The following is a 27,821-nucleotide window of genomic DNA, read 5'->3' on the forward strand; positions in this document are numbered from 1 at the left end:
GCTAGAATCAGGTACATTAATCCATGTGTAAGGAAATAAAATAGGTACAGTAATCTCCCCTTTATCTATAGGGGATACATTCGAAGACCCCCAGTGAATGCCTGAAATTGTGAATAGTACTGAAACCTATATATACATTTTTCCTATATATAAGTACCAAGGATAAAGTTTAATTTATACATTAGGCACTGTAAGAGATTCATAACAGTAACTAAAAATAAAATCGAACAATTATAACAATATACTGTAATAAAATTATGTGAATGTGGTCTCTTTCTCAAAATATCTTATTGTACAAATTTAATGCTTTTTCCATCTTAACTAAACACACACCGTGGCTGTAACTTTTGCAGTTTGAATGTGACAGCAAAACTAGCAGATTTCTCTTTCCTTCTTCACAGTTGAGAAATAGATTTATTCTTACCATAGATCTTAGCAACCTCACCATATGATTATTTTTCCTTTCCCTTTAAGTCAAGCACATTCACCTTTTCACTGAAAAGAAGCAGTTTAATGGCTTCTCTCTAGCATATCTGAATTGCCAGCATCACTACTCTCGTGCTTTGGGCTATTAAGTAAGATAAGGGTTACTAGTACAAGAGTCAATCTGATAGCTACAAAGTGACTAACGGGCAGGATATGCTGGACAAAGGGATGATTCACATCCAGGGTAGGATCGAGTGGGACTGTGTGAATTTTCATAATGCTACTCAGAATGGCGCACAATTTAAAATTTATGAATTGTTTTTTTCTGGAATTTTCCATTTAATATTTTCAGACCACCGTTTACTGTGGGTAACTGAAACTACAGAAAGCTGAAACTGGCTAAGAGGGAACTACTATATTACTTATCACCATAATTACACATTTACATCCAGTTAAAATATACATGACGTGGTTCCATAATGTTTCTCTTAAATGGTTTTATTCCCTTAAACTTACCAAATTCCAAAGGCATATTTTAAAATTTGGATCCCAACTTTACAGAAGTAGCAATCAACTCTGGAACACTTACCTCATGAGAAACAATCTTTCAGTACTTAATTGACCAACTGTTACTTTTATAAGAATCAAATCTAGGATAAATGATACCTAAGATAATAAGAAAGTCCTTTCCCATATTACGTCCTGAAATTCAAAAATCTACAACCCCACCTACTAAATTGTAACACAGAGAACTCTTTACCTAAGAAGAAACTACTTGTAAGAATGCTGCTTCCAGGGCTTCCCAGGTGGCGCAGTGGTTTAGAATCCGCCTGCCAATGCAGGGGACACGTGTTCAAGCCCTGGTCCGGGAAGATCCCACATGCCGCAAAGCAACTAAGCCTGTGAACCACAACTGTTGAGCCTGCACTCTAGAGCCCGAGAGCCACAACTACTGAGCCCGTGTGCCGCAACTACTGAAGCTTGCTTGCCTAGAGCCCGTGCTCCGCAACAAGAGAAGCCACTGCAATGAGAAGCCCGTGCTCCGCAACAAGAGAAGCCACTGCAATGAGAAGCCCGTGCACCACAACGAAGACCCAACGCAGCCAAAAATAAATAAAATAAATAAATTTATATTAAAAAAAAGAATGCTGCTTCTGCAGGATTATGGTTGTAGTTCATACAAAATCACGTGATTTATAAAAAGAATGCCTAAATGACGTTTACGACTGTTAAACCAATTTCTAGGATAAACTGGTAGAATACAAATGAAAAGCTGGAAATTGTGAAAAAATATTCAGTTTGTGGGAATTTCTTTTAAATGTCAAATAATGAAGCTTCATCAGTTCATTCATTCAACACTTGCTATGTGCCAGGTTCTGAAAAACGGTGAGAAAGATAGGGCCAGTCCCAGCCTTCACAGAGTCAAGAGTTTAGTAGGAAAGACATGAATAAGTGACTCTAGTACCATGTGGTAAGTGCTGTGGAAGAGAAAAATTCAGTGTTATGTAATCACATAACAGTATGCTTAGCTAGAAGAGTTTAGGAAAAGGTGACATGACATACATGTTGTGACTTGAAGGATGAGAAGGTAGGGGTACTGGGCATTGTTACAGAACATCCAAAGGCAAGAAACAAGAAGTGGCAAGAGATGAAGACAAGACTTCCGGGTAAGATGGCGGAAGAGTAAGACGCGGAGATCATCTTCCTCCCCACGGATACACCAGAAATACAGCTACACGTCGAACAACTCCTACAGAACACCTACTGAATGCTGGCAGAAGACCCCAGACCTCCCAAAAGGCAAGAAACTCCCCACATACCTGGGTAGGGCAAAGCAGAGAGATTCCCGCACAGAGGATCGGTGCCGAGCGGCACTCACCAGCCCGAGAGGCTTGTCTGCTCACCCACCAGGGCGGGCGGCGCTGGAAGCCGAGGCTCGGGCTACGGTCAGACCGCAGGGAGAGGACTGGGGCTGGCGGCGAGAACTCAGCCTGAAGGGGGCTAATGTGCCACAGCTAGCCGGCAGGGAGTCCAGGAAAACTCTGGAGCTGCCGAAGAGGCAAGAGACTTTTTCTTCCCTCTTGGTCTCCTGGTGCGCGAGGAGAGGGGATTAAGAGCGCTGCTTAAAGGGGCTCCACAGACGGGCGCGAGTCACGACTGAAAGCGCGGAGCCCAGTGACGGGCGTGGGACACTGGGGCTGCTGCTGCCGCCGCCAAGAAGCCTGTGTGCGAGCGCAGGTCACTGTCCACACCGCCCTTCCGGGAGCCTGTGCAGCCCGCCACTGCCGGGGTCCCGGGATCCAGGGGCGGCTTCCCTGGGAGAACGCACAGCGCGCCTCGGGCTGGTGCAACGTCACGCCGACTTCTGCCGCTGCAGGCTCGCCCCGCACTCCGTGCCCCTCCCTCCAGCCCGGCCTGAGTGAGCAAGAGTCCGCAAAGCGGCTGCTCCTTTAACCCTGTCTTGTCTGAGCGAAGAACAGACGCCCTCCGGCGACCTACACGCAGAGGCGGGGCCCAATCCAAAGCTGAGACCCAGGAGCTGTGAGAACAAAGAAGAGAAAGGGAAACCTCTCCCAGCAGCCTCAGAAGCAGCGGATTAAAGCTCCACAATCAACTTGATGTACCCTGCATCTGTGGAATACATGAATAGACAACAAATCATCCCAAATTGAGGAGCCAGGAGTCAGTGCTGTGCCTCTGAGGTGGGAGAGCCAACTTCAGGACACTGGTCCACAAGAGACCTCCCAGCTCCACATAATATCAAACGGCGAAAATCTTCCAGAGATCTCCATCTCAACACCAGCACCCAGCTTCACTCAACGACCAGCAAGCTACAGTGCTGGACACCCTATGCCAAACAACTAGCAAGACAGGAAAACAACGCCACCCATTAGCAGAGAGGTGGCCTAAAATCATAAAAAGTCCGCAGACACCCCAAAACACACCACCAGACGTGGACCTGCCCAACAGAAAGACAAGATCCAGCCTCACCCACCAGAACACAGGCACTAGTCCCCCCCACCAGGAAGCCTACACAACCCACTAAACCAACCTTAGCCACTGGGGACAGACACCAAAAACAACGGGAACTACGAACCTGCAGCCTGCAAAAAGGAGACCCCAAACACAGTAACATAAGCAAAATGAGAAGACAGAAAAACACACAGCAGGAGAAAGAGCAAGATAAAAACCCACCAGACCTAACAAATGAAGAGGCAATAGGCAGTCTACCTGAAAAAGAATTCAGAATAATGATGGTAAAGATGATCCAAGATTCTATTTCCCAGATCCAAAATCTTGCAAATAGAATAGACAAAATGCAAGAAACAGTTAACAAGGATCTAGAAGAACTAAAGATGAATCAAGCATCGATTAAAAACACAATACATGAAATAAAAAATACTCTAGATGGGATCAATAGCAGAATAACTGAGGCAGAAGAACGGATAAGTGAGGTGGAAGATAAAATAGTGGAAATAACTGCTGCAGAGCAAAATAAAGAAAAAAGAATGAAAAGAACAGAGGACAGTCTCAGAGACCTCTGGGACAACATTAAACGCACCAACATTCGAATTATAGGGGTTCCAGAAGAAGAAGAGAAAAAGAAAGGGACTGAGAAAATATTTGAAGAGATTATAGTTGAAAACTTCCCTAATATAGGAAAGGAAATAGTTAATCAAGTCCAGGAGGCACAGAGAGTCCCATACAGAATAAATCCAAGGAGAAATACGCCAAGACACATATTAATCAAACTGTCAAAAATTAAACACAAAGAAATCATATTAAAAGCAGCAAGGCAAAAACAACAAATAACACACAAGGGAATCCCCATCAGGATAACAGCTGATCTCTCAGCAGAAACTCTACAAGCCAGAAGGGAGTGGCAGGACATAATTAAAGTGATGAAAGAGAAAAACCTGCAACCAAGATTACTCTACCCAGCAAGGATCTCATTCAGATTTGATGGAGAAATTAAAACGTTTACAGACAAGCAAAAGCTGAGAGAGTTCAGCACCACCAAACCAGCTTTACAACAAATGCTAAAGGAACTTCTCTAGGCAAGAAACACAACGAAGGTAAAGACCTACAATAACGAACCCAAAACAATTAAGAAAATGGGAATAGGAACATACATATCGATAATTACCTTAAATGTAAATGGACTAAATGCTCCCACCAAAAGACACAGATTGGCTGAATGGATACAAAAACAAGACCCATATATATGCTGTCTACAAGAGACCCACTTCAGACCTAGAGACACATACAGACTGAAAGTAAGGGGATGGAAAAAGATATTCCATGCAAATGGAAACCAAAAGAAAGCTGGAGTAGCAATTCTCATATCAGACAAAATAGACTTTAAAATAAAGACTACTAGAAGAGACAAAGAAGGACACTACATAATGATCAAGGGAACGATCCAAGAAGAAGATATAACAATTGTAAATATTTATGCACCCAACATAGGAGCACCTCAATACATAAGGCAAATACTAACAGCCATAAAAGGAGAAATCGACAGTAACACAATCATAGTAGGGGACTTTAACACCCCACTTTCACCAATGGACAGATCTTCCAAAATGAAAATAAATAAGGAAACTCAAGCTTTAAATGATACATTAAACAAGATGGACTTAGTTGATATTTATAGGACATTCCATCCAAAAACAACAGAATACACATTTTTCTCAAGTGCTCATGGAACATTCTCCAGGATAGATCATATCTTGGGTCACAAATCAAGCCTTGGTAAATTTAAGAAAATTGAAATTGTATCAAGTATCTTTTCTGACCACAATGCTATGAGACTAGATATCAATTACAGGAAAAGAGCTGCAAAAAATACAAACACATGGAGGCTAAACAATACACTACTTAATAACGAAGTGATCACTGAAGAAATCAAAGAGGAAATTAAAAAATACCTAGAAACAAATGACAATGGAGACACGACGACCCAAAACCTATGGGATGCAGCAAAAGCAGTTTTAAGAGGGAGGTTTATAGCAATACAATCCCACCTGAAGAAACAGGAAACATCTCGAATAAACAACCTAACCTTGCACCTAAAGCAATTAGAGAAAGAAGAACAAAAACATCCCAAAGTTAGCAGAAGGAAAGAAATCATAAAAATCAGATCAGAAATAAATGAAAAAGAAATGAAGGAAACGATAGCAAAGATCAATAAAACTAAAAGCTGGTTCTTTGAGAAGATAAACAAAATTGATAAACCATTAGCCAGACTCATCAAGAAAAGAAGGGAGAAGACTCAAATCAATAGAATTAGAAATGAAAAAGGAGAAGTAACAACTGACACTGCAGAAATACAAAAGATCATGAGAGATTACTATAAGCAACTCTATGCCCATAAAATGGACAACCTGGAAGAGATGGACAAATTCTTAGAAATGCACAACCTGCCAAGACTGACTCAGGAAGAAATAGAAAATATGAATAGACCTATCACAAGCACTGAAATTGAAACTGTGATTAAAAATCTTCCATCAAACAAAAGCCCAGGACCAGATGGCTTCACAGGCGAATTCTATCAAACATTTAGAGAAGAGCTAACACCCATCCTTCTCAAACTCTTCCAAACAATATCAGAGGAAGGAACACTCCCAAACTCATTCTACGAGGCCACCATCACCTTGATACCAAAACCAGGCAAGGATGTCACAAAGAAAGAAAACTACAGGCCAATATCACTGATGAACATAGATGCAAAAATCCTCAACAAAATACTAGCAAACAGAATCCAACAGCACATTAAAAGGATCATACACCATGATCAAGTGGGGTTTATTCCAGGAATGCAAGGATTCTTCAATATACGCAAATCAATCAATGTGATACACCATATTAACAAGTTGAAGGAGAAAAACCATATGATCATCTCAATAGATGCAGAGAAAGCTTTCGACAAAATTCAACACCCATTTATGATAAAAACCCTGCAGAAAGTAGGCATAGAGGGAACTTTCCTCAACATAATAAAGGCCATATATGACAAACCCACAGCCAACATTGTCCTCAATGGTGAAAAACTGAAACCATTTCCACTAAGATCAGGAACAAGACAAGGCTGCCCACTCTCACCACTCTTATTCAACATAGTTTTGGAAGTTTTAGCCACAGCAATCAGAGAAGAAAAGGAAATAAAGGGAATCCAAATTGGAAAAGAAGAAGTAAAGCTGTCACTGTTTGCAGATGACATGATACTATACATAGAGAATCCTAAAGATGCTACCGAAAAACTACTAGAGCTAATCAATGAATTTGGTAAAGTAGCAGGATACAAAATTAATGTACAGAAATCTCTGGCATTCCTGTACACTAATGATGAAAAATCTGAAAATGAAATCAAGAAAACACTCCCATTTACCATTGCAACAAAAAGAATAAAATATCTAGGAATAAACCTACCTAAGGAGACAAAAGACCTGTATGCAGAAAATTATAAGACACTGATGAAAGAAATTAAAGATGATACAAATAGATGGAGAGATATACCATGCTCCTGGATTGGAAGAATCAATATTGTGAAAATGACTCTACTACCCAAAGCAATCTACAGATTCAATGCAATCCCTATCAAACTACCACTGGCATTTTTCACAGAACTAGAACAAAAAATTTCAAAATTTGTTTGGAAAAACAAAAGACCCCGAATAGCCAAAGCAATCTTGAGAACGAAAAATGGAGCTGGAGGAATCAGGCTCCCTGACTTCAGACTATACTACAAAGCTACAGTAATCAAGACAGTGTGGTACTGGCATAAAAACAGAAAGATAGATCAGTGGATCAGGATAGAAAGCCCAGAGATAAACCCACGCACATATGGCCAACTTATCTTTGATAAAGGAGGCAGGAATGTACAGTGGAGAAAGGACAGCCTCTTCAATAAGTGGTGCTGGGAAAACTGGACAGGGACATGTAAAAGTTTGAGATTAGATCATTCCCTAACACCATACACAAAAATAAGCTCAAAATGGATTAAAGACTTAAATGTAAGGCCAGAAACTATCAAACTCTTAGAGGAAAACATAGGTAGAACGCTCTATGACATAAATCACAGCAAGATCCTTTTGGACCCACCTCCTAGAGAAATGGAAATAAAAACAAAGATAAACAAATGGGACCTAATGAAACTTCAAAGCTTTTGCACAGCAAAGGAAACCATAAACAAGACCAAAAGACAACCCTCAGAATGGGAGAAAATATTTGCAAATGAAGCAACTGACAAAGGAGTAATCTCCAAAATTTATAAGCAGCTCATGAAGCTCAATAGCAAAAAAACAAACAACCCAATCCAAAAATGGGCAGAAGACTTAAATAGGCATTTCTCCAAAGAAGATATACAGACTGCCAACAAACACATGAAAGAATGCTCAACATCATTAATCATTAGAGAAATGCAAATCAAAACTACAATGAGATATCATCTCACACCAGTCAGAATGGCCATCATCAAGAAATCTAGAAACAATAAATGCTGGAGAGGGTGTGGAGAAAAGGGAACACTCTTGCACTGCTGGTGGGAATGTGAATTGGTACAGCCACTATGGAGAACGGTATGGAGGTTCCTTAAAAAACTAAAAATAGAACTACCATATGACCCAGCAATCCCACTACTAGGCATATACCCTGAGAAAACCATAATTCCAAAAGAGACATGTACCAAAATGTTCATCGCAGCTGTATTCACAATAGCCCGGAGCTGGAAACAACCTAAGTGTCCATCATCGGATGAATGGATAAAGAAGATGTGGCACATATATACAATGGAATATTACTCAGCCATAAAAAGAAACGAAACTGAGCTATTTGTAATGAGATGGATAGACCTAGAGTCTGTCATACAGAGTGAAGTAAGTCAGAAAGAGAAAGACAAATACCGTATGCTAACACATATATACGGAATTAAAAAAAAAAAATGTCATGAAGAACCTAGGGGTAAAACGGGAATAAAGACACAGACCTACTTGAGAATGGACTTGTGGATATGGGGAGGGGGAAGGGTAAGCTGTGACAAAGCGAAAGAGAGGCATGGACATATATACACTACCAAACGTAAGGTAGATAGATAGTGGGAAGCAGCCGCAGAGCACAGGGAGATCAGCTCGGTGCTTTGTGACCGCCTGGAGGGGTGGCATGGGGAGGGTGGGAGGGAGGGAGATGCATGAGGGAAGGGATGTGGGAACAGATTTATATGTATGACTGATTCACTTTGTTATAAAGCAGAAACTAATAAAAAAAAAAAAAAGAGATGAAGACAAGAGGTAAGCAGGATCAAGATCACAGAGGGTCTTAAATCATAATGAATTTGAACTTTACCTTGGTGAGCAATGAACAGACCACTTAACAGTTCTAAGCATGGGACTGTTAGGATTTACTCTAGTACTGACAAAATGGATTGGAGGAAGACACTAATGAGAGTATCAGTTATTCAGTCAAGAAATAGCAGTGGGAATGGAGGAGTAGTCAGATATTTAAGAAGTAGAATTTTCTGGACATGTTTCTAGATTGGATGTGGAGAACATGGAAAGAATAGAAAGTTAGGGATGATATCCAAGTTTCTGGCTTGGGAAACTAGTTAGATGACACACATTAAATGATAAGGAATAGTCTCAGGAGAAACAGGAGTCTGGTGTGAAACACTTGTAATGAGGTGAAGATTTCCTTTAAATCTGGGCCTTTTGAGAGGTCTGGGCTATAAACAAGAAATTAGGGGGCCATCAGTATATAAGTGTTAGGTGAAGCTTCTGGAGGGCAAGCAAGCATCCAGTGAAGGTATGGAATATAAGAATGCCTATGACAGAACCATGAAGGTCACCAAAAGAGGCAGAGAAAAGAGCCTGGAAAGGAGACTGAGAGGAATCAGCAAGGAGAGGTTATCAGGAAGTTTTAAGAAAGGCAAAGAAAATCAGGAGAACATAGTGTCTCAGAAGCTAAAGGAAAAAATATGAAATTAACAGAAGACAATGCGAAATATTGCAAAGCATCAAGTAAGATAAAGACTGAAAGGTGTTCTCTAGACTTAATTATATAAGAATGTCACTAGTGACCCTGATTAAAAAAAAAAAAGATTAGAAAAAGATCATTGAGGGGGAAGAATTATTTCATTTCAACCATGACTGATAACAGCAGGTTACTCAGTTTTTGACCCCTTTATTAAAATGTTTAGGTACATCTCTCCCTTCCTATTCTAAAGGACTGACTTAGGTTAGTGGTTCCTAAACATTTCCTGTTGGGATAACTCCTGTGTAACATTGAAAAAACTTGAACACTAGAGTAACTGCTTTTTAAAATCATCAAATTAAAAACAATTGGATAAAACACTACTATAAAGTCAATAATAAATACATGCACATTAGAAAAAAAACCACAGGGACTTCCCTGGTGGCGCAGTGGTTAAGAATCTGCCTGCCAGGGGCTTCCCTGGTGGTGCAGTGGTTGAGAATCTGTCTGCCAATGCAGGGGACATGGGTTCAAGCCCTGGTCTGGGAAGATCCCACATGCCGCGGAGCAGCTAGCCCCGTGAGCCACAATTACTGAGCCTGCGCGTCTGGAGCCTGGGCTCCGCAACAAGAGAGGCCGCGATAACGAGAGGCCCGCGCACCGCGATGAGGAGTGGCCCGCATTTGCCGCAACTAGAGAAAGCCCTCGCACAGAAACGAAGACCCAACACAGCCATAAATAAATAAATAAAATTAAAAAAAAAAAAAAAAAGAATCTGCCTGCCAATGCAGGGGACATGGGTTCGAGCCCTAGTCCAGGAAGATCCCACATGTCGTGGAGCAACTAAGCCCGTGTGCCACAACTACTGAGCTTGCACTCTAGAGCCCGTGTGCCACAGCTACTGAGCCCGTGTGCCACAACTACTGAAGCCCAGGTGCCTAGAACCTGTGCTCTGCAACAACAAAAGCCACTGCAGTGAGAAGCCCGCACACCGCAACAGAGTGGGCCCCACTCGCCGCAACTGGAGAGAGCCCACGCGCAGCAACTAAGACCCAATGCAGCCAAAAATAAATAAATGTATTAGAATAAAAAAAATAGGTTGCTTGAAAAAAGAAATACCTAAGACATTTGTGCAACCAGATACCATGCTTGGTGTATATGTGGGCATGATGCTCCCCTGTGATAACTCTGGCCCAAAGACTGAGAAGTCCTGTGGATTAGATGATTGGCAAAGAACCTTACCAACTTTGAAAAATCTGTAATTCTCAAGTTTTCAAAATAAATTACTGAAGCAAAATGGCACATCATGGTAGATTTTATAATGGCCCAAAGTGGAATATGATTTAATACTTTACCTCTATCTCACACACTATCAACTGTGATTAGACGCCTTTCTCTGGTGAAATCCTAAAATCCCCATTAATTAAAAATATGAATTTTTGCTTTTGCTTTACAAGTATATGCTATCCCAGAAAAAAAATAATTTGATATAGCCTGCTTGCACGTGAATATCTCAAACCCAATAGACAGAAGCCCAGTTATTTTATTAGTTCATTTTTACATTAAGGCAAACATAAGCCAACAGACAATAACCACTGATTTTCCACTTTATTCACTGATATTGAACCCTGAACTGACAATATTTGTCCATTCCTTCATTGCCTTAAAATTTACAGCTATTGCTCAGGTGGAGAAAGAATAGTCAGAGCATCAGGATTCTGCCAGTTTTTCCATCAGTTCAAACAAATGCTTTCTTGTTTACAAAACCCACTGAGGTTGACAATTTAAAGGTGCTATTCAAATATAAAGCAATTTCTCCAACCACTGATGATAATAAATTTCAATTTGTGGTCAGTTATATTTAGGTAATCTAATAATAACTCTGAGGACTAGACTATAAAAAAGACAAAAAATAGTCTTTCAGTATTTATTGGTCACCATCAGCTAAAATACAAATTTCCATTAAAAAAATGGCAAAGACATTCTTACTGTTGTTTTACTAAAGTATCATCTAGTAACTCAAAGCAAGACTACAGGTACCACCCCACAAATTCCACAAGAACAGTATATGCAAGTGTTCTGCTCAATTTTATTTTGGGTCAAACGGAATCATTTTAAAGCAGTTCAAGTTATACAAAGAAGTCAATGTTAAAGTCTAATTTTTAGCGGCAGTCAGGTGAATTAAAAAATACGTTCTGATAAAACTACAATACACCATGAAATTTAAAAATTATCACAGTGTTGACCTAGACAATGCTGAAAAGCTGAAAATGGGATTTAAGGAAATCTAAAATCTGAAAGACAGTTTGCTGAATTCTATCAAATACCAAAAGAGGTGAGGTGGGGTAGTACTTGAAACTGCAATGAAATATCAAAACCTTGTTTCTTTTATAGAAATTATCTTTATTTTTGGTGACTATTATAGAACAGAGAACTTTTATGTATTTTTCATTCACCTACTATTCTTCTGCGATTAAAATAAGCAAATGAAGTAGGAAACGACCAGAGAATTTCAGAAATATGAAAACAAGACAAATGATGACTAATTCAAAGAATCACCTTGATTACCACTCTCATTAATAGCACTCAGAATCACCAATTTTTAGGGCTGGAAGAAATATAAGAGATCCAATATTTTAATTCTCTTATTCTACAGGGATGACACTAACGTCGAAGAGATAAAATGACTTTCTCAAGGTAACCATGCTGGAGAGCCCAATATAAAGCACACTTCTCCTGGTTCTCACAGTCCATGGGTTCTTCCAGCATACTTGTACTGCATCTTTTCTGCATTTTCTTTTTAAAGCAGTATCTTACTCTCTCATTAGAAAGACTATTTGGCTCTCTCAGGGCCTAGCACAACGCCAGGTATACAGGATGCACTAAACTAAGGTAGTTTGCTTCCACATCAGAACTTCCTTTAAAATTAATTTGACTACTTAGTAAAAACATGTCTTCAGTCTGAATAGTATAATGTGGAAATAACTTGCAAATGTATATAATTGGAAGTTTTTTGACCAAAGGTTACTGTGAACTCTGATTTACTCCGTAACCGCCATTGTACAATCTCAGACTCAGATAAAATCCTCCACCTCACGTTATCTCACCCCAGTATTGTTAAATGCAGCCAGGCCAATTCCCCCCACAGCTGTCAGCTACCAGAAGGATTTAATAGTTCAACAAAGCCATACAAAGCAGTTAATTCACCAGACACTCCGACGCTTGGCTTAACCGTATGTCAGGCTTGATCATGTAAATTTCAGGTAAAATTTAAAAATGAATTTAAGATGCTTCTACCCCAAAAGTTTAAGAACTCATGCCCACAGATGAAATAAATGCCACTGAACACCATTTTACTCTTGTCAACCAACAGTCACTGTATTTACCTATCCCCAAACCTAAAATACTTCAAAAAAGGGGATTCGCTTGTTATTAAAAGATATTACTAATTAAGTCCTAGGCCCTAGACATGACCAAGGCGATTCATATCACAACGTACCGATAGTTAAGGGAATTTGGCTCCTTCATTAGTTAGTTAAATACAATCATCATATTTGCAAATGTCCCCGTACCCACAACGCTAAGGATAAATGCTGTGTCACTGAAAGAAAGGCAAATATTTTTCTGAAACCAAAAGGAAGCTCTCAACGAATGTTGCTAACCTGTGCCCTCGGGCTACTCCATTCCCTATAAAGGCAGCCAGAACTGAGTTTCCCTAAACCCATGCGCTGCCTGTTGGCAGCTTCCGTCTGATGGGAAGCCCCCTGACGGGCATAACCCGTCAAGGAAAGGCTGCACCCGCCGGGTTCTACCTCCAGGGCTCGGGGCTGCTTCTCACCATTTCCAGGTGAGTACCGGGGCCCTCGGGGTGTCCGCTGCCCGGGGCCGGACTGGCCCTGCCCTCCGGGGTCTTCCGTTCACTGTTGCGCTTCAGGCCGCTGGCGTCGCCTCGGCCCCCGGTCTCCCGGCGCCGCCGCTGCCGGCTCCACAGGTACATGGCACCCGCACCCAGCAGCAGGGGCGCCCCGACCGCCAGCGCCAGCTGCCATCGCGGTAGGCCCCCGGTGCCCGGGCCCGCAGTCGCACTGCCGCCGCCCACCCCACTCCCGGAGCCGGGAATAGCCGCTGCGACCACCGCCGCCTCCACAGGCTTAGAGGCGGCCATGACGAGTGTCCTCCGCCACCGCCTCCTTGCTGTTCACGGGCGCCACAGTCACCAGGCAGCGTGAGAAGAAAAACGGGAGGGAGGCAAGGACGGAAAGCAGTGAGAGAACAAGCACGCTAGGCAGCAAGAGCGGACGACAGAAAAAGGCCAGAGGTCACCGGAAGCCCAAGGCATGCCGGGCCAGACCTGGCCATCGTCTTCCCTTCTCAACCAGGGAGGGAGGAATGGGAAGGGTGGAGGAGTGGTGAATCACTTCCGGGTCAAAGTAAACTGGGCGTGCGGTGAAAGTCCCAGGCATCCCTTTTTGTTTTCTTTCGTTCCGCTGCTGTTTGTGAGACTAGCTTCTGGGATCTTGGGCCTCGGGTGGTAGCCGATGCCGTCCCCTACGCCTTCAATAAAGAAGGGCAGAGGGCTCTCTGGTATAGCGAAGCGGAAGAGGGGCGCACATACGGCGGGTTTTTGGTGCTCGGGGGAGCAGAGGAAGAGGCTCTGAAACTGCGCTAAGAATGGGCGGGAGTAGCAGAAGAGTTGTGAAGATTATTGGCTGGCAGGAGTGGTGGGCGGGGCGTAGGCCGAGCTGCCCCATTTATTGGTGGAATTTGGACCCCTCGTTTTCTCGTTACTGCCACGTTGACGCTACTTAGAGCCCGGCGGTGTTAGGTCCGTTGTCTGTACCCGTGTCCTCGGAAACCAACGGATTGGAAGGACTTTTAAAAATATGGGAGGAAAGAGCCAAAAGCTGAAGATAGCTCGCTGTATCACCGACCTTATTAGCTCTACCATGACCAGATTTTAGTTTGGACGAATTTGAGGTTATTGGGGGCAACAGCAGGTGGCACAAATCAGGCTCGGTGGAAACGGGCAAATACAGGTTGGCTCCAGTTGAAACGGCTTGAACGGCGTCCCTGCGACTCACCGTCTGCGCCAATTACGAAAGCGATGACGTCTGTGTGTTGTTATGAGGTTCTCGAACTGAGTGGGTAGAAATGCGAAGACCTAGAGTTCCCACTTTTCCTGTACGTATTTGTGTCATACCGGATTCCTCTTGACACCTCGCTCCCTGGAGCATCCGCGGCCTCGCCAGTGCACTGTTCCGCCCACTGTCATGCCGTTTTGCACTAGATGTCTCAGCCCTCTTGCCACATCCCAAGTAGAATTTTAAATTCATAGCTTTTATGTATCTAATAGCTTTGTCAAATCCTTTCCTCATGTTCTGCACCAGACCTCTTAAAATACAAAAATTTCCCTTGCAAGAAATTGTTTAGAATTCTTTTTTTTTTTTTTTTTTTTTTTTTGCGGTACGCGGGCCTTTCACTGTTGTGGCTTCTCCCGCTGCGGAGCACAGGCTCCGGACGCGCAGGCTCAGCGACCATGGCTCATGGGCCCAGCCGCTCCGCGGCATGTGGGATCCTCCTGGACCAGGGCACGAACCCGTGTCCCCTGCATCGGCAGGCGGACTCCCAACCACTGCACCACCAGGGAAGCCCCTGTTTAGAATTCTTGATAGAAAATACTAAACAAGAAATTGTTTAGTATTTTCAAGAATAAAACACAAGTATTAATAGAAAATCAGAATCCAGAAACTGTGGCTCCCCATTTCAGATATACTGATTTGCAGACCCTCATATTAAAAATTTACAAATGATGATTTTGCTTTTGGGTACAACAGAGATTTTCAGCATCACTATAGCGGTGCATAAAAATTGAGAGGAGATAATTTATTAAACGGCACTAAAATAGACTTAATGGCCTAATTAGAAAGCTTCAGCATCATTGCTTTTCTCTTGCTTCATGTGGGTTCCTATGAGTAAATTGCTTTCGGGCTGTAGGGTTCCTTAGCAACAGGCTAAAAAGATGAGCTAAAAATAATAGCAATAGAACTGGTTTGATCAAATAGTGATTGTTCCAGGCAATGACTTCTCTTCCTTCCTGATTCCCAACCCCCAAAGGCAAGTCTTCTGTTCTTAATGTAATTTTTCCCTTGCCTTTTCAGAACAGAGTTAGGATCTTTCTTTCTTGAAATTTCAATTTTTCTGCAGCCTCAGTGGATTGTAGAATGCTAGTAATTACAAACTACCGGTAGGAACTGAAATATATAAAGTTTTTAAAAGAAACTTTATTTTTTGGAAGAGGTAATAGATTGTTATTGTTAAAATTCAAAAGTTACTGTGAATAGTCTCCTTAAAACCCTGTTCCCCAGCCACCCAGTTCCCTGCAAAGGCAATGTTAGAGTTCCTTGAAACATTTTGTTTAATTAGCAATTATTTATCTAAAGGGTTGGTTTTCTTTGGTTTTATTTTTAAGATTGGCATGTATATGAATTTGTCTTTGTTACTTTTATACTTTGTTAAACATCTAATTTCCATTCCCTAGCCTATTCATCTTTTTTCTCCCATTTTCTCCACCATTTCCTAATTGATGATAGTATAGAACTGAGTAAAAGTGTCACTACCTCTGTGACCTCACTGACCTGATGCATAAATTTCTAAGCTGTGAATACTGAAAACAGGTTATATTAAAGATTTAATTAGATGACATTTAAGGTCTTTTTAGTGTAATGTTTGTTACAAAATAGTAGGCACTCAATGCTTAGTTGTGTTTTTCTAAATTTTAAAGGAGAGAAGTAAAAAAATTGTCTTTTTTAAATTGAAGTTTTATATATGTGAACATAGATATTTTCTTGCTAGATTAATGGAAGTCAATAGAAGAAGCTTTCTTCACTTTTCTGGTCTGTGTCTTAGGAGGCATTTGAATGAGGCTGAAGATCTAATGGCCTAGGATGCAGAACACCTGAGTTCTTATTCTAGCTTTTAATACTACTAAGCTGTGGGTGTGACTGGGCACCTGCTTTCTATATAATGTGACCAGTAGATTAGATAATTCCTAAAGCTTCTCATAGCTTTAAAATTGTATGATTCTATCCCCTCAATTGTCATCGCTACATCAAAGCCTTTTTTGATTGGTAGAGTTAGTGGATAGCTGTTTGGTTGATTGGTAGCCAAGCCTTCCAGTGAGTCCACAAACATGCTTATCTTAGGCACATACATACACAGCTTGATTCTCTTTCAGTTCTTCCTTAGGTTTACATTCTTTCTCTGTTTTTCTTCACTGAAAAGTTACTTGAAAGAATTGTTTATACTTGTTACCTCTACCTATTTATCACCAATTTCATCCAAAATCTCTTATAATCTAGTTTCTAACTTTTTTACTAGTCTGAAACTGCTTTAAGAGTCACAAGTTATTGTTTGTTTTTAGCTTTCATATGCTTTTATTGGAGCACTTAATACCATGGGTCATTCTGTACTTGAATGGCTTTCAGGAGACTAAATTCTCCCTTTTCTTCCACTCTGATGAATCTCTAGGTACATACTGTCCAGTAGAACTTTCTGTGATGTTGGAAATGTTTTATAACTCTGATATTCAATATGGTAGCCACTTGAAATATAGCTAGTATGACTAATTAAATTTTTCATTTTAATTTAAATTGGTTTAAGTCCCTTCATGTGGCTAATGGCTACCATATTGGACAGCGCACCTCTAGATCTTCCTCAAGGAGGAGAATCCATAAAAATATGTCCTCTTCTTTCTCTTCATTCTTTTCATTTGTAACCAAAGGACATTGTTTCAGGTACCATATCTCTGAAGATAATCTCTATCTTCACATCTCCTGGTATGACTTATCTTTTCACCTGTAGCCCTGTAATTTTCCTACTGTTTATTGAGCAGCTTTGCCTGGATGCCTCATTTAAAAAAAATATAACACATTGTCCTCCCTCCTCATTCTCTTCCTTTGTATAATCCTTTTTTCTCATAATACCACTATTACCTTGCTGGTTACCATACTTGAAACCTTAGACCTTTTTGAGCCTTTCTTTTTTCCAACTGTATCTACCCAAGTACAAGTAAATGTACCAATATACACATACATAAACACAAAATCAGCTGTGAAGTCATGATGATTCTTTGTAATACCTTTTTAATATTTTTCTTCCTTTTCATGCCCTCTGCCACTTCCCAGTTCAAATATGTGAAAACACTTAAAAGCATGTCTGACATATAGTAGGTGCTCAATAAGTAGTTTCTTCCCTTCTTTTCTCTCTTTTTTCCATTTCCTTCATCTTTCCTGAAGGCTCTATTAGCTTCCCCACCTGTAGTTCCTCTCTTCTATGTGTCACTTTGCACCTTGATACTAGATTATTCTTCCCAAAGCATAACTCCAATTTCATTCTTTTTTTCTTTCTTTCTTTATTTGGTTGCGCCAGGTCTTAGTTGCGGCAGGCGGGCTCCTTAGTTGTGGCATGCGAACTCTTAGTTGAGGCATGCCTGTGGGATCTAGTTTGTGGACCAGGGATCAAACCCAGGCCTTTCATTGGGAGCGCGGAGCCTTATCCACTGTGCCACCAGAGTCCCTCCAATTTCATTTTTGAGCTCAAAGACTTTTAGACTCACTCTACTTCCTATAAACGTCTCTGCCCACCCCCACATCCTTTCTTACACTTTGTCTTTTTCCTTGGTCCACATTCTTAGCAGTTAGCAGTGTTTGAAATTATTTATTTATGTGACCCCGCAATAGGACATAAGCTCCATGAGGATAGAAACTTTGTTCACTTTGTACTCCCAGAGCCCAGAATTTAGTCAGTGTAATGGTTGATTTTATGTGTTAACTTGGCCACGAGGAACCCAGGTATTTGGTCAAACATTATTCTGGGTGTGTCTGTGAGGGTTGGTTGTTGTTTTTGTTTTGTTTTGTTTTTTGTTTGTATGTTTTTCTGATGAGATTAACATTTGAATCAATCCTACTGAGTGAAGCAGATTGCCTTCCCTAAAGTGAGTGGCCATAATCAGTTGAAGGCCTGAATAGAACAAAAAGATTGAACCTTCCTTGTGTAAGAGGGAACTTCAACTGTCTGACTACTTTGAGCTGGGACATTGATCTTTTCCTGCCTTTGGACTTGAACGGAAACATTGGCTCTTTTTGGGTCTTGAGCTTGCCAGCTTTCACACTGGTATTTACACCATCAGGTCTCTTGGGTCTCTGGTTGTAGACTGCAGATCTTGGGACTTCTCAGCCTCTATAATTGCATGAGTCTGTTCCTTTTATAAATTTCTATATAAATTTCTGGTTCTGTTTTTCTGGAGAACCCTAAGTAATACCAATACATTTTGGTACTAGGAATAGAGTACTGCTGTAACAAATACCAAAAAATGTGAAAGTGGCTTTGGAATTGTGTGATGGGTAGAGGCTGGAAGAATTTTGAAGCCCATGCTAGAAAAAGCTGAGATTGCTGTGAAGAAACTGTTGATAGGTATAAGGACATTAAAGATGATTCTGGTGAGGGCTCAGAAAGAAAAGAGGCAAGCAGGAGACAAAGCTTTCACCTTACAGAAATACATGAATAGTCATGAACAGAATGTTGGTAGAAATATGGATGATAAAGGCCATTCCAGTGACAACTCAGATGGAAATGAGGGAAAGGTTACTGGAAATTGGAGGAAAGAAATCCTCATAATAAAGCGTCAAAAAACTTGACTGAATTGTGTTGTACGTGAATTTGGGTTGAGAAGGACATCAATTTGGGGGGGCTGGGGGCCTCATTCCCTGTACCAAAACTTGTGTTAGTCTACTAGGACTACTATAATCAAATACCACAGACTGGTTGGCTTAACTAACAGAAATTTATTTCTTACAGTTCTGTAAGGTGGGAAGTCCAAGATCAAGGTTCTGGACAGTTAGCTTTCTGGTGAGGGCTCTATTCCTGGCTTGCAGATGGCTGCCTTCTCACTGTGTCCTCAGGTGATTTTCTTTCTTTTTCTTTTCCTCACCAGAGGGGAGAGAGAGCTGCAAGCTCTTTAGGGTCTCCTATTATAAAGGCACTAATCCCAGTGGACCAGGGTCCTACCCTCATGACCTCATCAAAAATATTCAGTGTATAGCAGGCACTCAATATAGTAGGCACTCAATAAAGATTTTTTTAAGTAAACTATATTAAAGGGTATCAAAGAAGGAAAAAGTGGCATTCAAGATTGAATAGGTAAAATGCACCTTAAAACAATATTGAGTGTCTACTATATGCAGGCTTTCCTTTAAAAACCTAAAGTACTTTTTCTGGAACTTTCTAAAACATATCACTTTTCTACTTGTTTTATAGAATTACATTTGTGCTACCTCATCGACTGGACTATAAGCATCCCAGGTCAGGATCTATGTCTGATTTATCTTGTGTCTTCTACAGTGCGTAACACAGTACCTGCTCTAATGCGGTATGTCAAAACAAGGGAATATGTTTTCTCTCTTTGCATTGGACTATACAGAAGTTTATATTTCTTTTTCACAGTTACCACATTGCCATAATTACTTGTTCTCATGTGTGCTCCCCATACTCAATTTTGAGTGTCTGAGGGGTAGGGACCATGTTCTAGTCATCTTTGTACTCCCACATCTATTACAGGGCTGGGCATATAATGGGTATTTGTTAACATTTATTTATCTACCCAACATGATACCAGAAATGTGGTCAATGCTGAACAAAGAGTTGATGAAGTATTTGGCAGTTTCCTGACTACTGCTTTATCTCCATTCCTGTTGCCAGCATTAATGGTCTGGTGCCACCACTGCCGTCCAATATCACTGGTATCAGCTGGGAAATCAACTCAGTTGCTGCTACTGCTGCCATCACCAGAAATAGTCTGCTTGCATCACCACCATCATCACAGCTAGTTGTTCCCAGTCCTAAGCATGCTGTAGTCACTGCTACCATCTCCACCACTGCAGCTGCTTTCACCAGGACCTGCTTGGTTTGTCCTTCACATTCCACTCATATATAGAAGTACTTGTTTCTTCTGAGCGCTCATGCTGTTAATTTTTCTCCAGTCTTTCTCATAATGGTTTCTGCCTTATTCAGCTTCCATCAGAGCATCAGTTGAGTGGGTGGTACTACTTTGCTTCTCAGGGGGAATGGCACTTTAATGATTCAATCAAGTAGTTGCTCTTTTTGCTGTCAGAAGAAACCTCTGTATTATCTTCAGGGAACAATCTACAATAACCCTAGATCCCTCTCCTTAGCTGTGACTGTTAGCTCATATGTATACTTTAGGCACTCATTTGCCACCTTTCTGCCCACTCACACAGATTCATAAGATCTTTCCATCCTCATCAACTTAGTTCATTGCCACCCACAAGAATCTATGTCATTTGCAAATGTAGAAACATTGCTTTGCACTTTAATTTTTAAAGATATTGCATATAGGTTATACTAATTGTGCCCTGCACAAGGATGCTGGGAGAAGTGGGGGCTGAGATTCAGCCTGCACTTTGTTCATCACAGCCTAGTGTTAGGCTGTGCCTGCCAGGAGAAAGGTATTACTTTTTCTGATTTGCATGAAGATGCTGGCCCATCACTAAGTGACCCTGGTCTTGCAGACCTGATCTTTGCATTGGTCTAGCACTGAACCTGAGATCCTCTATGCTATGTTTGCCTATCTTTACCTTTTGTTGTTTTTCCTAACCAGTGGAAAATATCCTCAACTCCAATAATGAGGAGGAGACTCAATTTTGTTAAATTTTGAAAAAAATATAAAACCGTAAAAAATAGTTTCTATACCTATCTTCCAGTTACCTATTGCTGCTTGACAAACTGTCCCAAATGATAGTGGTTTAAAACAACTATTTTATTACATCTCACAATTTTGTTGCTGAGGAATTTGGGCAAGGCTTGACTGACTCTTTTCTTCTGCTGGTGTCAGCAGAGTTTACTCTCCTGGTGGATGGCTGATCTGGTGGGTTCAGGCTTCACTCAGTGTCTGACACCTTGGTGAAGATAGCTTGGAGACTGGAATCATTTGAGAGTATCAAGTGGAGCACCTTCTTGTGGCCTTTCCAGCATAGCAGTCAGGGTAGTCAGACTTATGTGACAGCTCAGGGTTCCCTGCTAGAGTGTGCTAAGAGTCCCAGGCAGAAGCTGCAAAGCTTTCCAAAACTTCACTTCTACCATGTTCTGTGGGTCAAACATCTTAGTAAGAACAGGACAGATTCATGGGGGAGTGAATTAGACTCCAACTCTCAATGGAAGAAGTAGCAAAAAGTTGCAATTATTTTTAATCTACCATGATCTTCTACCAAGATTTAACCAAAGTTGTATTTTGCCATATTTACTTGTGATGCAATTAGAAAAACATTTTCATTATAGAAGCTTGATAAAATAAACATCATATCTAAAAGTGAAATATTAGTAGTTTTCTTTTTGAAGTCAAGAACCAGTCAGGCTTTTCAGGTTTATTACATGTTACTGAAGTGTTAATAAGACAAAAAGGGAAATAAAAGGACAGTGGAAACAAAGAAGTAACTTATTATTATTTGTTGTTTTTTTGTTTTTTTGTGGTACGCAGGCCTCTCACTGCTGTGGCCTCTCCCGTTGTGGAGCACAGGCTCCGGACGCGCAGGCCCAATGGCCATGGCTCACGGGCCCAGCCGCTCCGCGGCATGTGGGATCTTCCCAGACTGGGGCACGAACCCGTGTCCCCTGCATCGGCAGGCGGACTCTCAACCACTGCGCCACCAGGGAAGCCCACTTTTTATTATTTATAGACAATATGTCTCCATAGAAAATTCAAGAAAATCTATAATCTAGGTCTAAAAAAAATAGTGCAGCAACATAGTGGATAAAAGGATAACACGATTCTCACATTGGTCCCTTGTGCTTTCTAAACTATTGGCTGTTTTGTGATCCTCTTGTTCTTAGGTCTGACGGATGCCCTTTTACTTCATTCTTCCTTCAGCATGGACAATTATATCAGGTCTTAGCTGTTGGTTGTGTGACCTCACACTTCCACTTGGGGGTGGAGGACATCTTGTTGCCAATATTTGTTGCAGCGTTGTCCATGGGTTTTTTTTTTTTTAATTAATTAATTAATTTATTTTTGGCTGTGTTGGGTCTTTGTTTCTGTGCGAGGGCTTTCTCTAGTTGCAGCAAGCGGGGGCCACTCTTCATCGCGGTGCGTGGGCCTCTCACTGTCGCGGGCTCTCTTGTTGTGGAGCACAGGCTCCAGACGCGCAGGTTCAGTAGTTGTGGCTCACGGGCCTAGTTGCTCTGCGGCATGTGGGATCTTCCCAGACCAGGGTTCGAACCTGTGTCCCCTGCATTGGCAGGCAGATTCTCAACCACTGCACCACCAGGGAAGCCCCATGGGTGTTTTCATTTACCGTTGCGCTATTGGTTTTTATGTGGGGATTCAGAGAGATTGAAAAGCTATGCTATCTTCCCGGAGTACCTGTAGTTCAATAGCATTTTGATCTAGTCGCTACCCATTTGTGTAACTCCCACTGTTTTATATATATATGCTTCATTAAAGGTTTTCTTTTTGGTACTCTGATGATTTCCCGTTGTTCATTGACTCAAAATTTAATTTTTCCAATTTATTTTTCTATATGTCATAAGTATTTTGTCACAATTCCCTTTAAATGTTTGGTGATCCACTCCTTTATTGTACATTGCAAAATTTTGCCCCTATTAGAAGTGAGACTCACAAGAGTCTAATTCCCCCAGCCCAGTTCTTCTCTGGAGCACTTCTCATGGGGAGGCTTATGGACTCAAGTTAAAAGAAAGTGCTGAGATGCATCTATTTGATGGGCCTGGAGCAGTTCCTGTTTGCTAAGGTTTCCACTATAGATGCAAGAAAATAGTGTCCTCACGCTTTCCGTCTGTCTGATTGTGGCAGCCCAGATTGAATGGGGGAATACAGGAAAAAAATTGCAACTCACAAATAAAAAAAGTACTGAGGCACTACCCTTAGACTCTGAAATTGCACTGTGAAATTAATAACTGGGAGGAAGCCTTTTCTGAAGTATGACACACTGATGAGCTGAACTGATAAAGTTTTTTACATAGTAAATTTTAACAAACAGTGTGTTCAATCTGTTATAGAATAATAGGTGCTCAGGGATCAAAAAGACCTTGAGAGGTTGTACAATTAATAACACTCCTGGAGTCAGAGCTGCACAGGGTCCATCTCTGGCAGATGAGAATCAATGCTGTGTTTAAAGGTCTCTTATGAAAGAGATGAGGTATTGTTTTATAAAAACCTGTTATACAGTATCTAAAACCTTTGACTCTGATGCAGCCTAGCATTAGCCAGAATCCTGCAGAACTCAATGATGCTTAATGCCGAAGTAACTGGATATTTATACAACAAATATTCTAGTAGGCAAACCTCGAAAAACATACCTTATTTCCCTCACATATTTTTTACATCAACAGTGGTATATTTTAAAAATAGTTTTCATAATATAAGCTACATAGCTTTTTAGAATAAAAAATGATAATTATGTACCTTCACGTACATGCTTTAGGACACTTGGTTAAGCAGCAAGCAATCTGTGTCTTGATAATCACAGTGTAACTGGACAACGATCATGGAAATGGATGATTACATTAGGATATGTTGCCTGCAAAAGAACATTCTGACAGTCAAGACATTAAATAGAACGTAGCACACAGTTTCAAGCACTGATTTCTGGCAAGTGAAAACTGTCTAAAAACCACTGATGTATTTTGACTACAGAAAAAAAAGAGAAAGAAAGGGGAAAAAAGAGATGTAGCAGTGTAGTTCTTCTGTACATAGCATTTCTTTTCCAGAGCGAGACTGGCTTGGGCAAGCTTGAAAGCAGTGTGAGGAATAATTCTTCCCTTTAACTGTTAAGAAAAAAAATGAACTAAAAAATACATTACTATAACATATAGGGGCTATGGAGAATGAAATAAAGGGAATGAAATGAAATAAAAGGAAATGAATGAAAGAGTGAAATAAAGGCAAAATCATCTATGCATTTTTGCCGTCTTCTGAGGCAGCAAATGTGAAAGAGGGCACTCCAAAGCCACTTCATTTTTACACAGGTCAAGGATCATTGTCACTGATTACCTGGGCACCCTTGATGTCTGATCACTTTATGAGAACACACACCACAAGTTTCCTACCCTCTAAGAGAAGGTAATTCCTTTCATATTATGTACCATAAGAAAATGGACAATCAAACTCTAGAAAACTGCAGCTATCTCAGCCACTTGACACTTTGCATAAACACTGTGGCTTGGCACGGCAGAGTATTAGAGCAGGGTCAAAAGGGCAGCTCCCTTTGGTCCCATGCCCCTGGCAGCATCTCCTCAAGGCAGGTGTCCAAGTCCCTGCCAAGGAAAGCTGGTGGATGGGCTCCTCTCACGCCCTGGCTTCCCAGACAGGACGGAAGAGCAGTTCTCCCCCAGCTGCCAAGACTTGACACCTGCTGCTGCTCCTTTGCTGTGCTAGGTTTGTTACAAGAACTTTAGGACACGCAAAGTGGAGAGCCATCTTTCTCTCACACTTTAAAAGAGATGGGCTTAACTAGGGAAAAAAATGGAGGTGGACTAATTTTATATAATGTAGACCAAATTCTTTTTCTTTGGGTGGTAAATTTATATCTTGTTACTTTGGTAAAATTTTTGGCCCAAGGTTTGAAGAGTTCCCTTTCCTTCCTGCATTGGGGTCCCAGAGACCACCCCCAGGTTTGGTGGCTCACTAAAAGAACTCACAGGGCTCAACATGTACTCATAGCTAAGATTTATAACAGTGAAAAGATACAAAGCAAAATCAGCAAACAGAAAAAGCCCTTAGGTGAAGTCCAGAGGAAACCTGTCTCAAGCTTCCAAGAGTCCTTTCCTAGTGGAGTCACACATGGCGTGCTTAATTCCTCCAGCAACGTTTTGTGACAACACGTGCCAAGTGTTTACCAGGGAAGCTCACTGGAGCCTCAGAACCCTAAGCTTTTATTTGATGCTGGTCATGTAGGCATGCTCTGCCTGGCAGGTACCAAAACTCTGGACTTTCAGAAGGAAAGCAGTTGTTCAGCATAAATCACCTTGGTTGTACAAGCAGTATAGGCCACTCTTATCCGTTAGGGTTTTTTTTTATCTTTATTTTTTATTGAAGTACAGTTAATATTCAATGTTGTGCTAGTTTCTGGTGTACAGCAAAGTGATTCAGTTTTATATATATATATATTTACTGAAGTGTAGTTGAATTACAATGTTGGGTTATTTACTGCAGTACATACAGCAAAGTGACTCAGTTATATATACATATTTATATACATATATATTATTTCTATTATGGTTTATTACAGGATACTGATTATAGTTTCCTGTGCTTACAATAGGACCTTGTTGTTTATCCATTCTATATATATGTAATAGTTTGCATCTGCTACTCCCAAACTCCCAGTCCAACTCTCCCCTGCCCCCTCTCCCCCTTGGCAACCACAAGCCTGTTCTCTATATCTCTGAGTCTGTTTCTGTTTTGTAGATAAGTTCATTTGTGTCATATTTTAGATTGCACATATAAGTGATATCATATGGTATTTGTCTTTCTATTTCTGACTTACTTCACTTAGTATGATAATCTCTAGGTCCATCTGTGTAGCTGCAAATGGCATAATTTTGTTCTTTTTTATGGCTGAGTAATATTCCATTGTATATATAAACCACATCTTCTTTAACCATTCAACTGTCGATGAACATTTAGGTCGTTTCCGTGTCTTGGCTATTGTAAATAGTGCTGCTGTGAACATAGGGGTACATGTATCTTTTTGAATTATAGTTTTGTCTGGATATATGCCCAGAAGTGGGATTGCTGGATCATATGGCAACTCTATTTTTAGGTTTTTGAGGAACTTCCATACTGTTTTCCATAGTGGCTGCACCAATTTACCTTCCCACGAACAGTGTAGGAGGGTTCCAGTTAGGGAAAGTTTTATATCACTACAGGGGACTGGTTACCAGCCAAGTTCCCAGATACCAGTTAAGGGCCAACCTTGCAAGGAGGCCTTTCTAAGGATAGGCAGTCTCAGCCTTCTGTGTTACCTCTTTTCTGCAGAGTCCACCTTCTTGGCCAAGGCATTTTTAGAACAAAATTATTTTCAGTAGGACCCCATGCAGCAGGGTGAAAGTATCCTGTAATACTGACTTTTGTTATGCCCTCTAGGGGTCCTGGATTTAGCCAATTTAAACAAATCCCATTAAAAATAAAGATCATTCTTAGAAAGCTAGGTGGCTTTCTCCTTAAGTTTTTGTATTAACCTTTTCTTAACCTGGCCTGAGCCATCGATTCAAGCACAACACAATTCTGACTGGTAAGTTGAAGCTGACCTGCGTGCCTTCCAGGACTGAGGCGGTCCATGATAGTCAAGGTACACACGGAGAGTACCCTTGGAAACAAAAAGTGTGCAACTGTTAAGTCATCCCAACAAGGACACACATTAGTCAGGCAATACAGGTTAACGAGGCTTCCAGTGTGGCTTCCCACTGTGGATCCTTCTGCCTTAGGGCTCTCTGTCCAGTCCAAATAATTCAGTTGAGTCCCTCGTTTTCTTTTTATTTACTTTTTTTTAAAGAAACTGCTTTTTATTTATTTATTTATTTATTTTTGGCTGTATTGGATCTTCGTTTCTGTGCGAGGGCTTTCTCTAGTTGCAGCAAGCGGGGGCCACTCTTCATCGTGGTGTGCGGGCCTCTCACTGTCGTGGCCTCTCCTGTTGTGGAGCACAGGCTCCAGACGCACAGGCTCAGTAGTTGTGGCTCACGGGCTTAGTTGCTCCGCGGCATGTGGGATCTTCCCAGACCAGGGCTCGAACCCGCGTCCCCTGCATTGGCAGGCAGATTCTCAACCACTGTGCCACCAGGGAAGCCCAAGTCCCTAGTTTTAGAAGGATTTCTAGAAGGCAGTCAGTTTCAGTCAGTTTTGCTTGTCTCTCACATCAGTTCATTTGCCTCATGAGTGGGGACACCATCTACAGGTGTTCTTCGTGGAAATTTAGGAGCTGGGGACATTCCCTGTTGTGTCACAGTCAGTGTTGTTAGGTGTGCTCATAGGCTCAGCAGTCAGTTTGAATTCAAGACCTTACAGCATCTTGAGAAGGCAACATTGGCATTCAGGAGTGGTTCTTTTTTTTTTTGGCCATACTGGTCAACTTGCGGGATCTTAGCTTCCAGATCAGGGATTGAAACTGGGACCCTGGAAGTGAAAGCGCCGAGTCCTAACCACTGGACTGCCAGGGAATTCCCTCACGAGCAGTTCTGAAAAACAGCAGTTATAAAAAACAGAAATCATTAATGCCCACCTTTCCCTGCATCTCCCAGGTGCTGGCTTTTTGCTTTTTCTGTGTTATTACAAAATCAGCGTGTCTCATACAGTAATCTTAACTTTACATTTTTTTCCCAATCATTTTTTATTCTCATCT

General features: G+C 41.2%; 2 protein-coding genes across 2 annotated transcripts in view; one reads left to right on the forward strand and one right to left on the reverse strand.

Moving 5' to 3' along the window:
- The window catches only part of TOMM70 (translocase of outer mitochondrial membrane 70), a 51,246-nt gene extending 37,475 nt beyond the window's left edge, over nt 1-13,771 (reverse strand). Inside the window, exon 1 of the mRNA XM_081234273.1 lies at nt 13,232-13,771. Within this exon, the coding sequence (XP_081090399.1) occupies nt 13,232-13,558 (327 nt within the window). The 5' untranslated portion in view covers nt 13,559-13,771. The remainder of the gene's footprint in view (nt 1-13,231) is intronic.
- Nucleotides 13,772-14,168: 397 nt separating this feature from the next.
- LNP1 (leukemia NUP98 fusion partner 1) overlaps nt 14,169-27,821 on the forward strand; it is a 38,038-nt gene continuing 24,385 nt past the window's right edge. Inside the window, exon 1 of the mRNA XM_081234278.1 lies at nt 14,169-14,574. The gene's annotated coding sequence lies outside the window, so the exon portion shown is untranslated. The remainder of the gene's footprint in view (nt 14,575-27,821) is intronic.

The sequence above is a fragment of the Mesoplodon bidens genome (assembly GCF_964165515.1).
Source record: "Mesoplodon bidens genome assembly, chromosome: 5".
NCBI classification, from domain to species: domain Eukaryota; kingdom Metazoa; phylum Chordata; class Mammalia; order Artiodactyla; family Ziphiidae; genus Mesoplodon; species Mesoplodon bidens.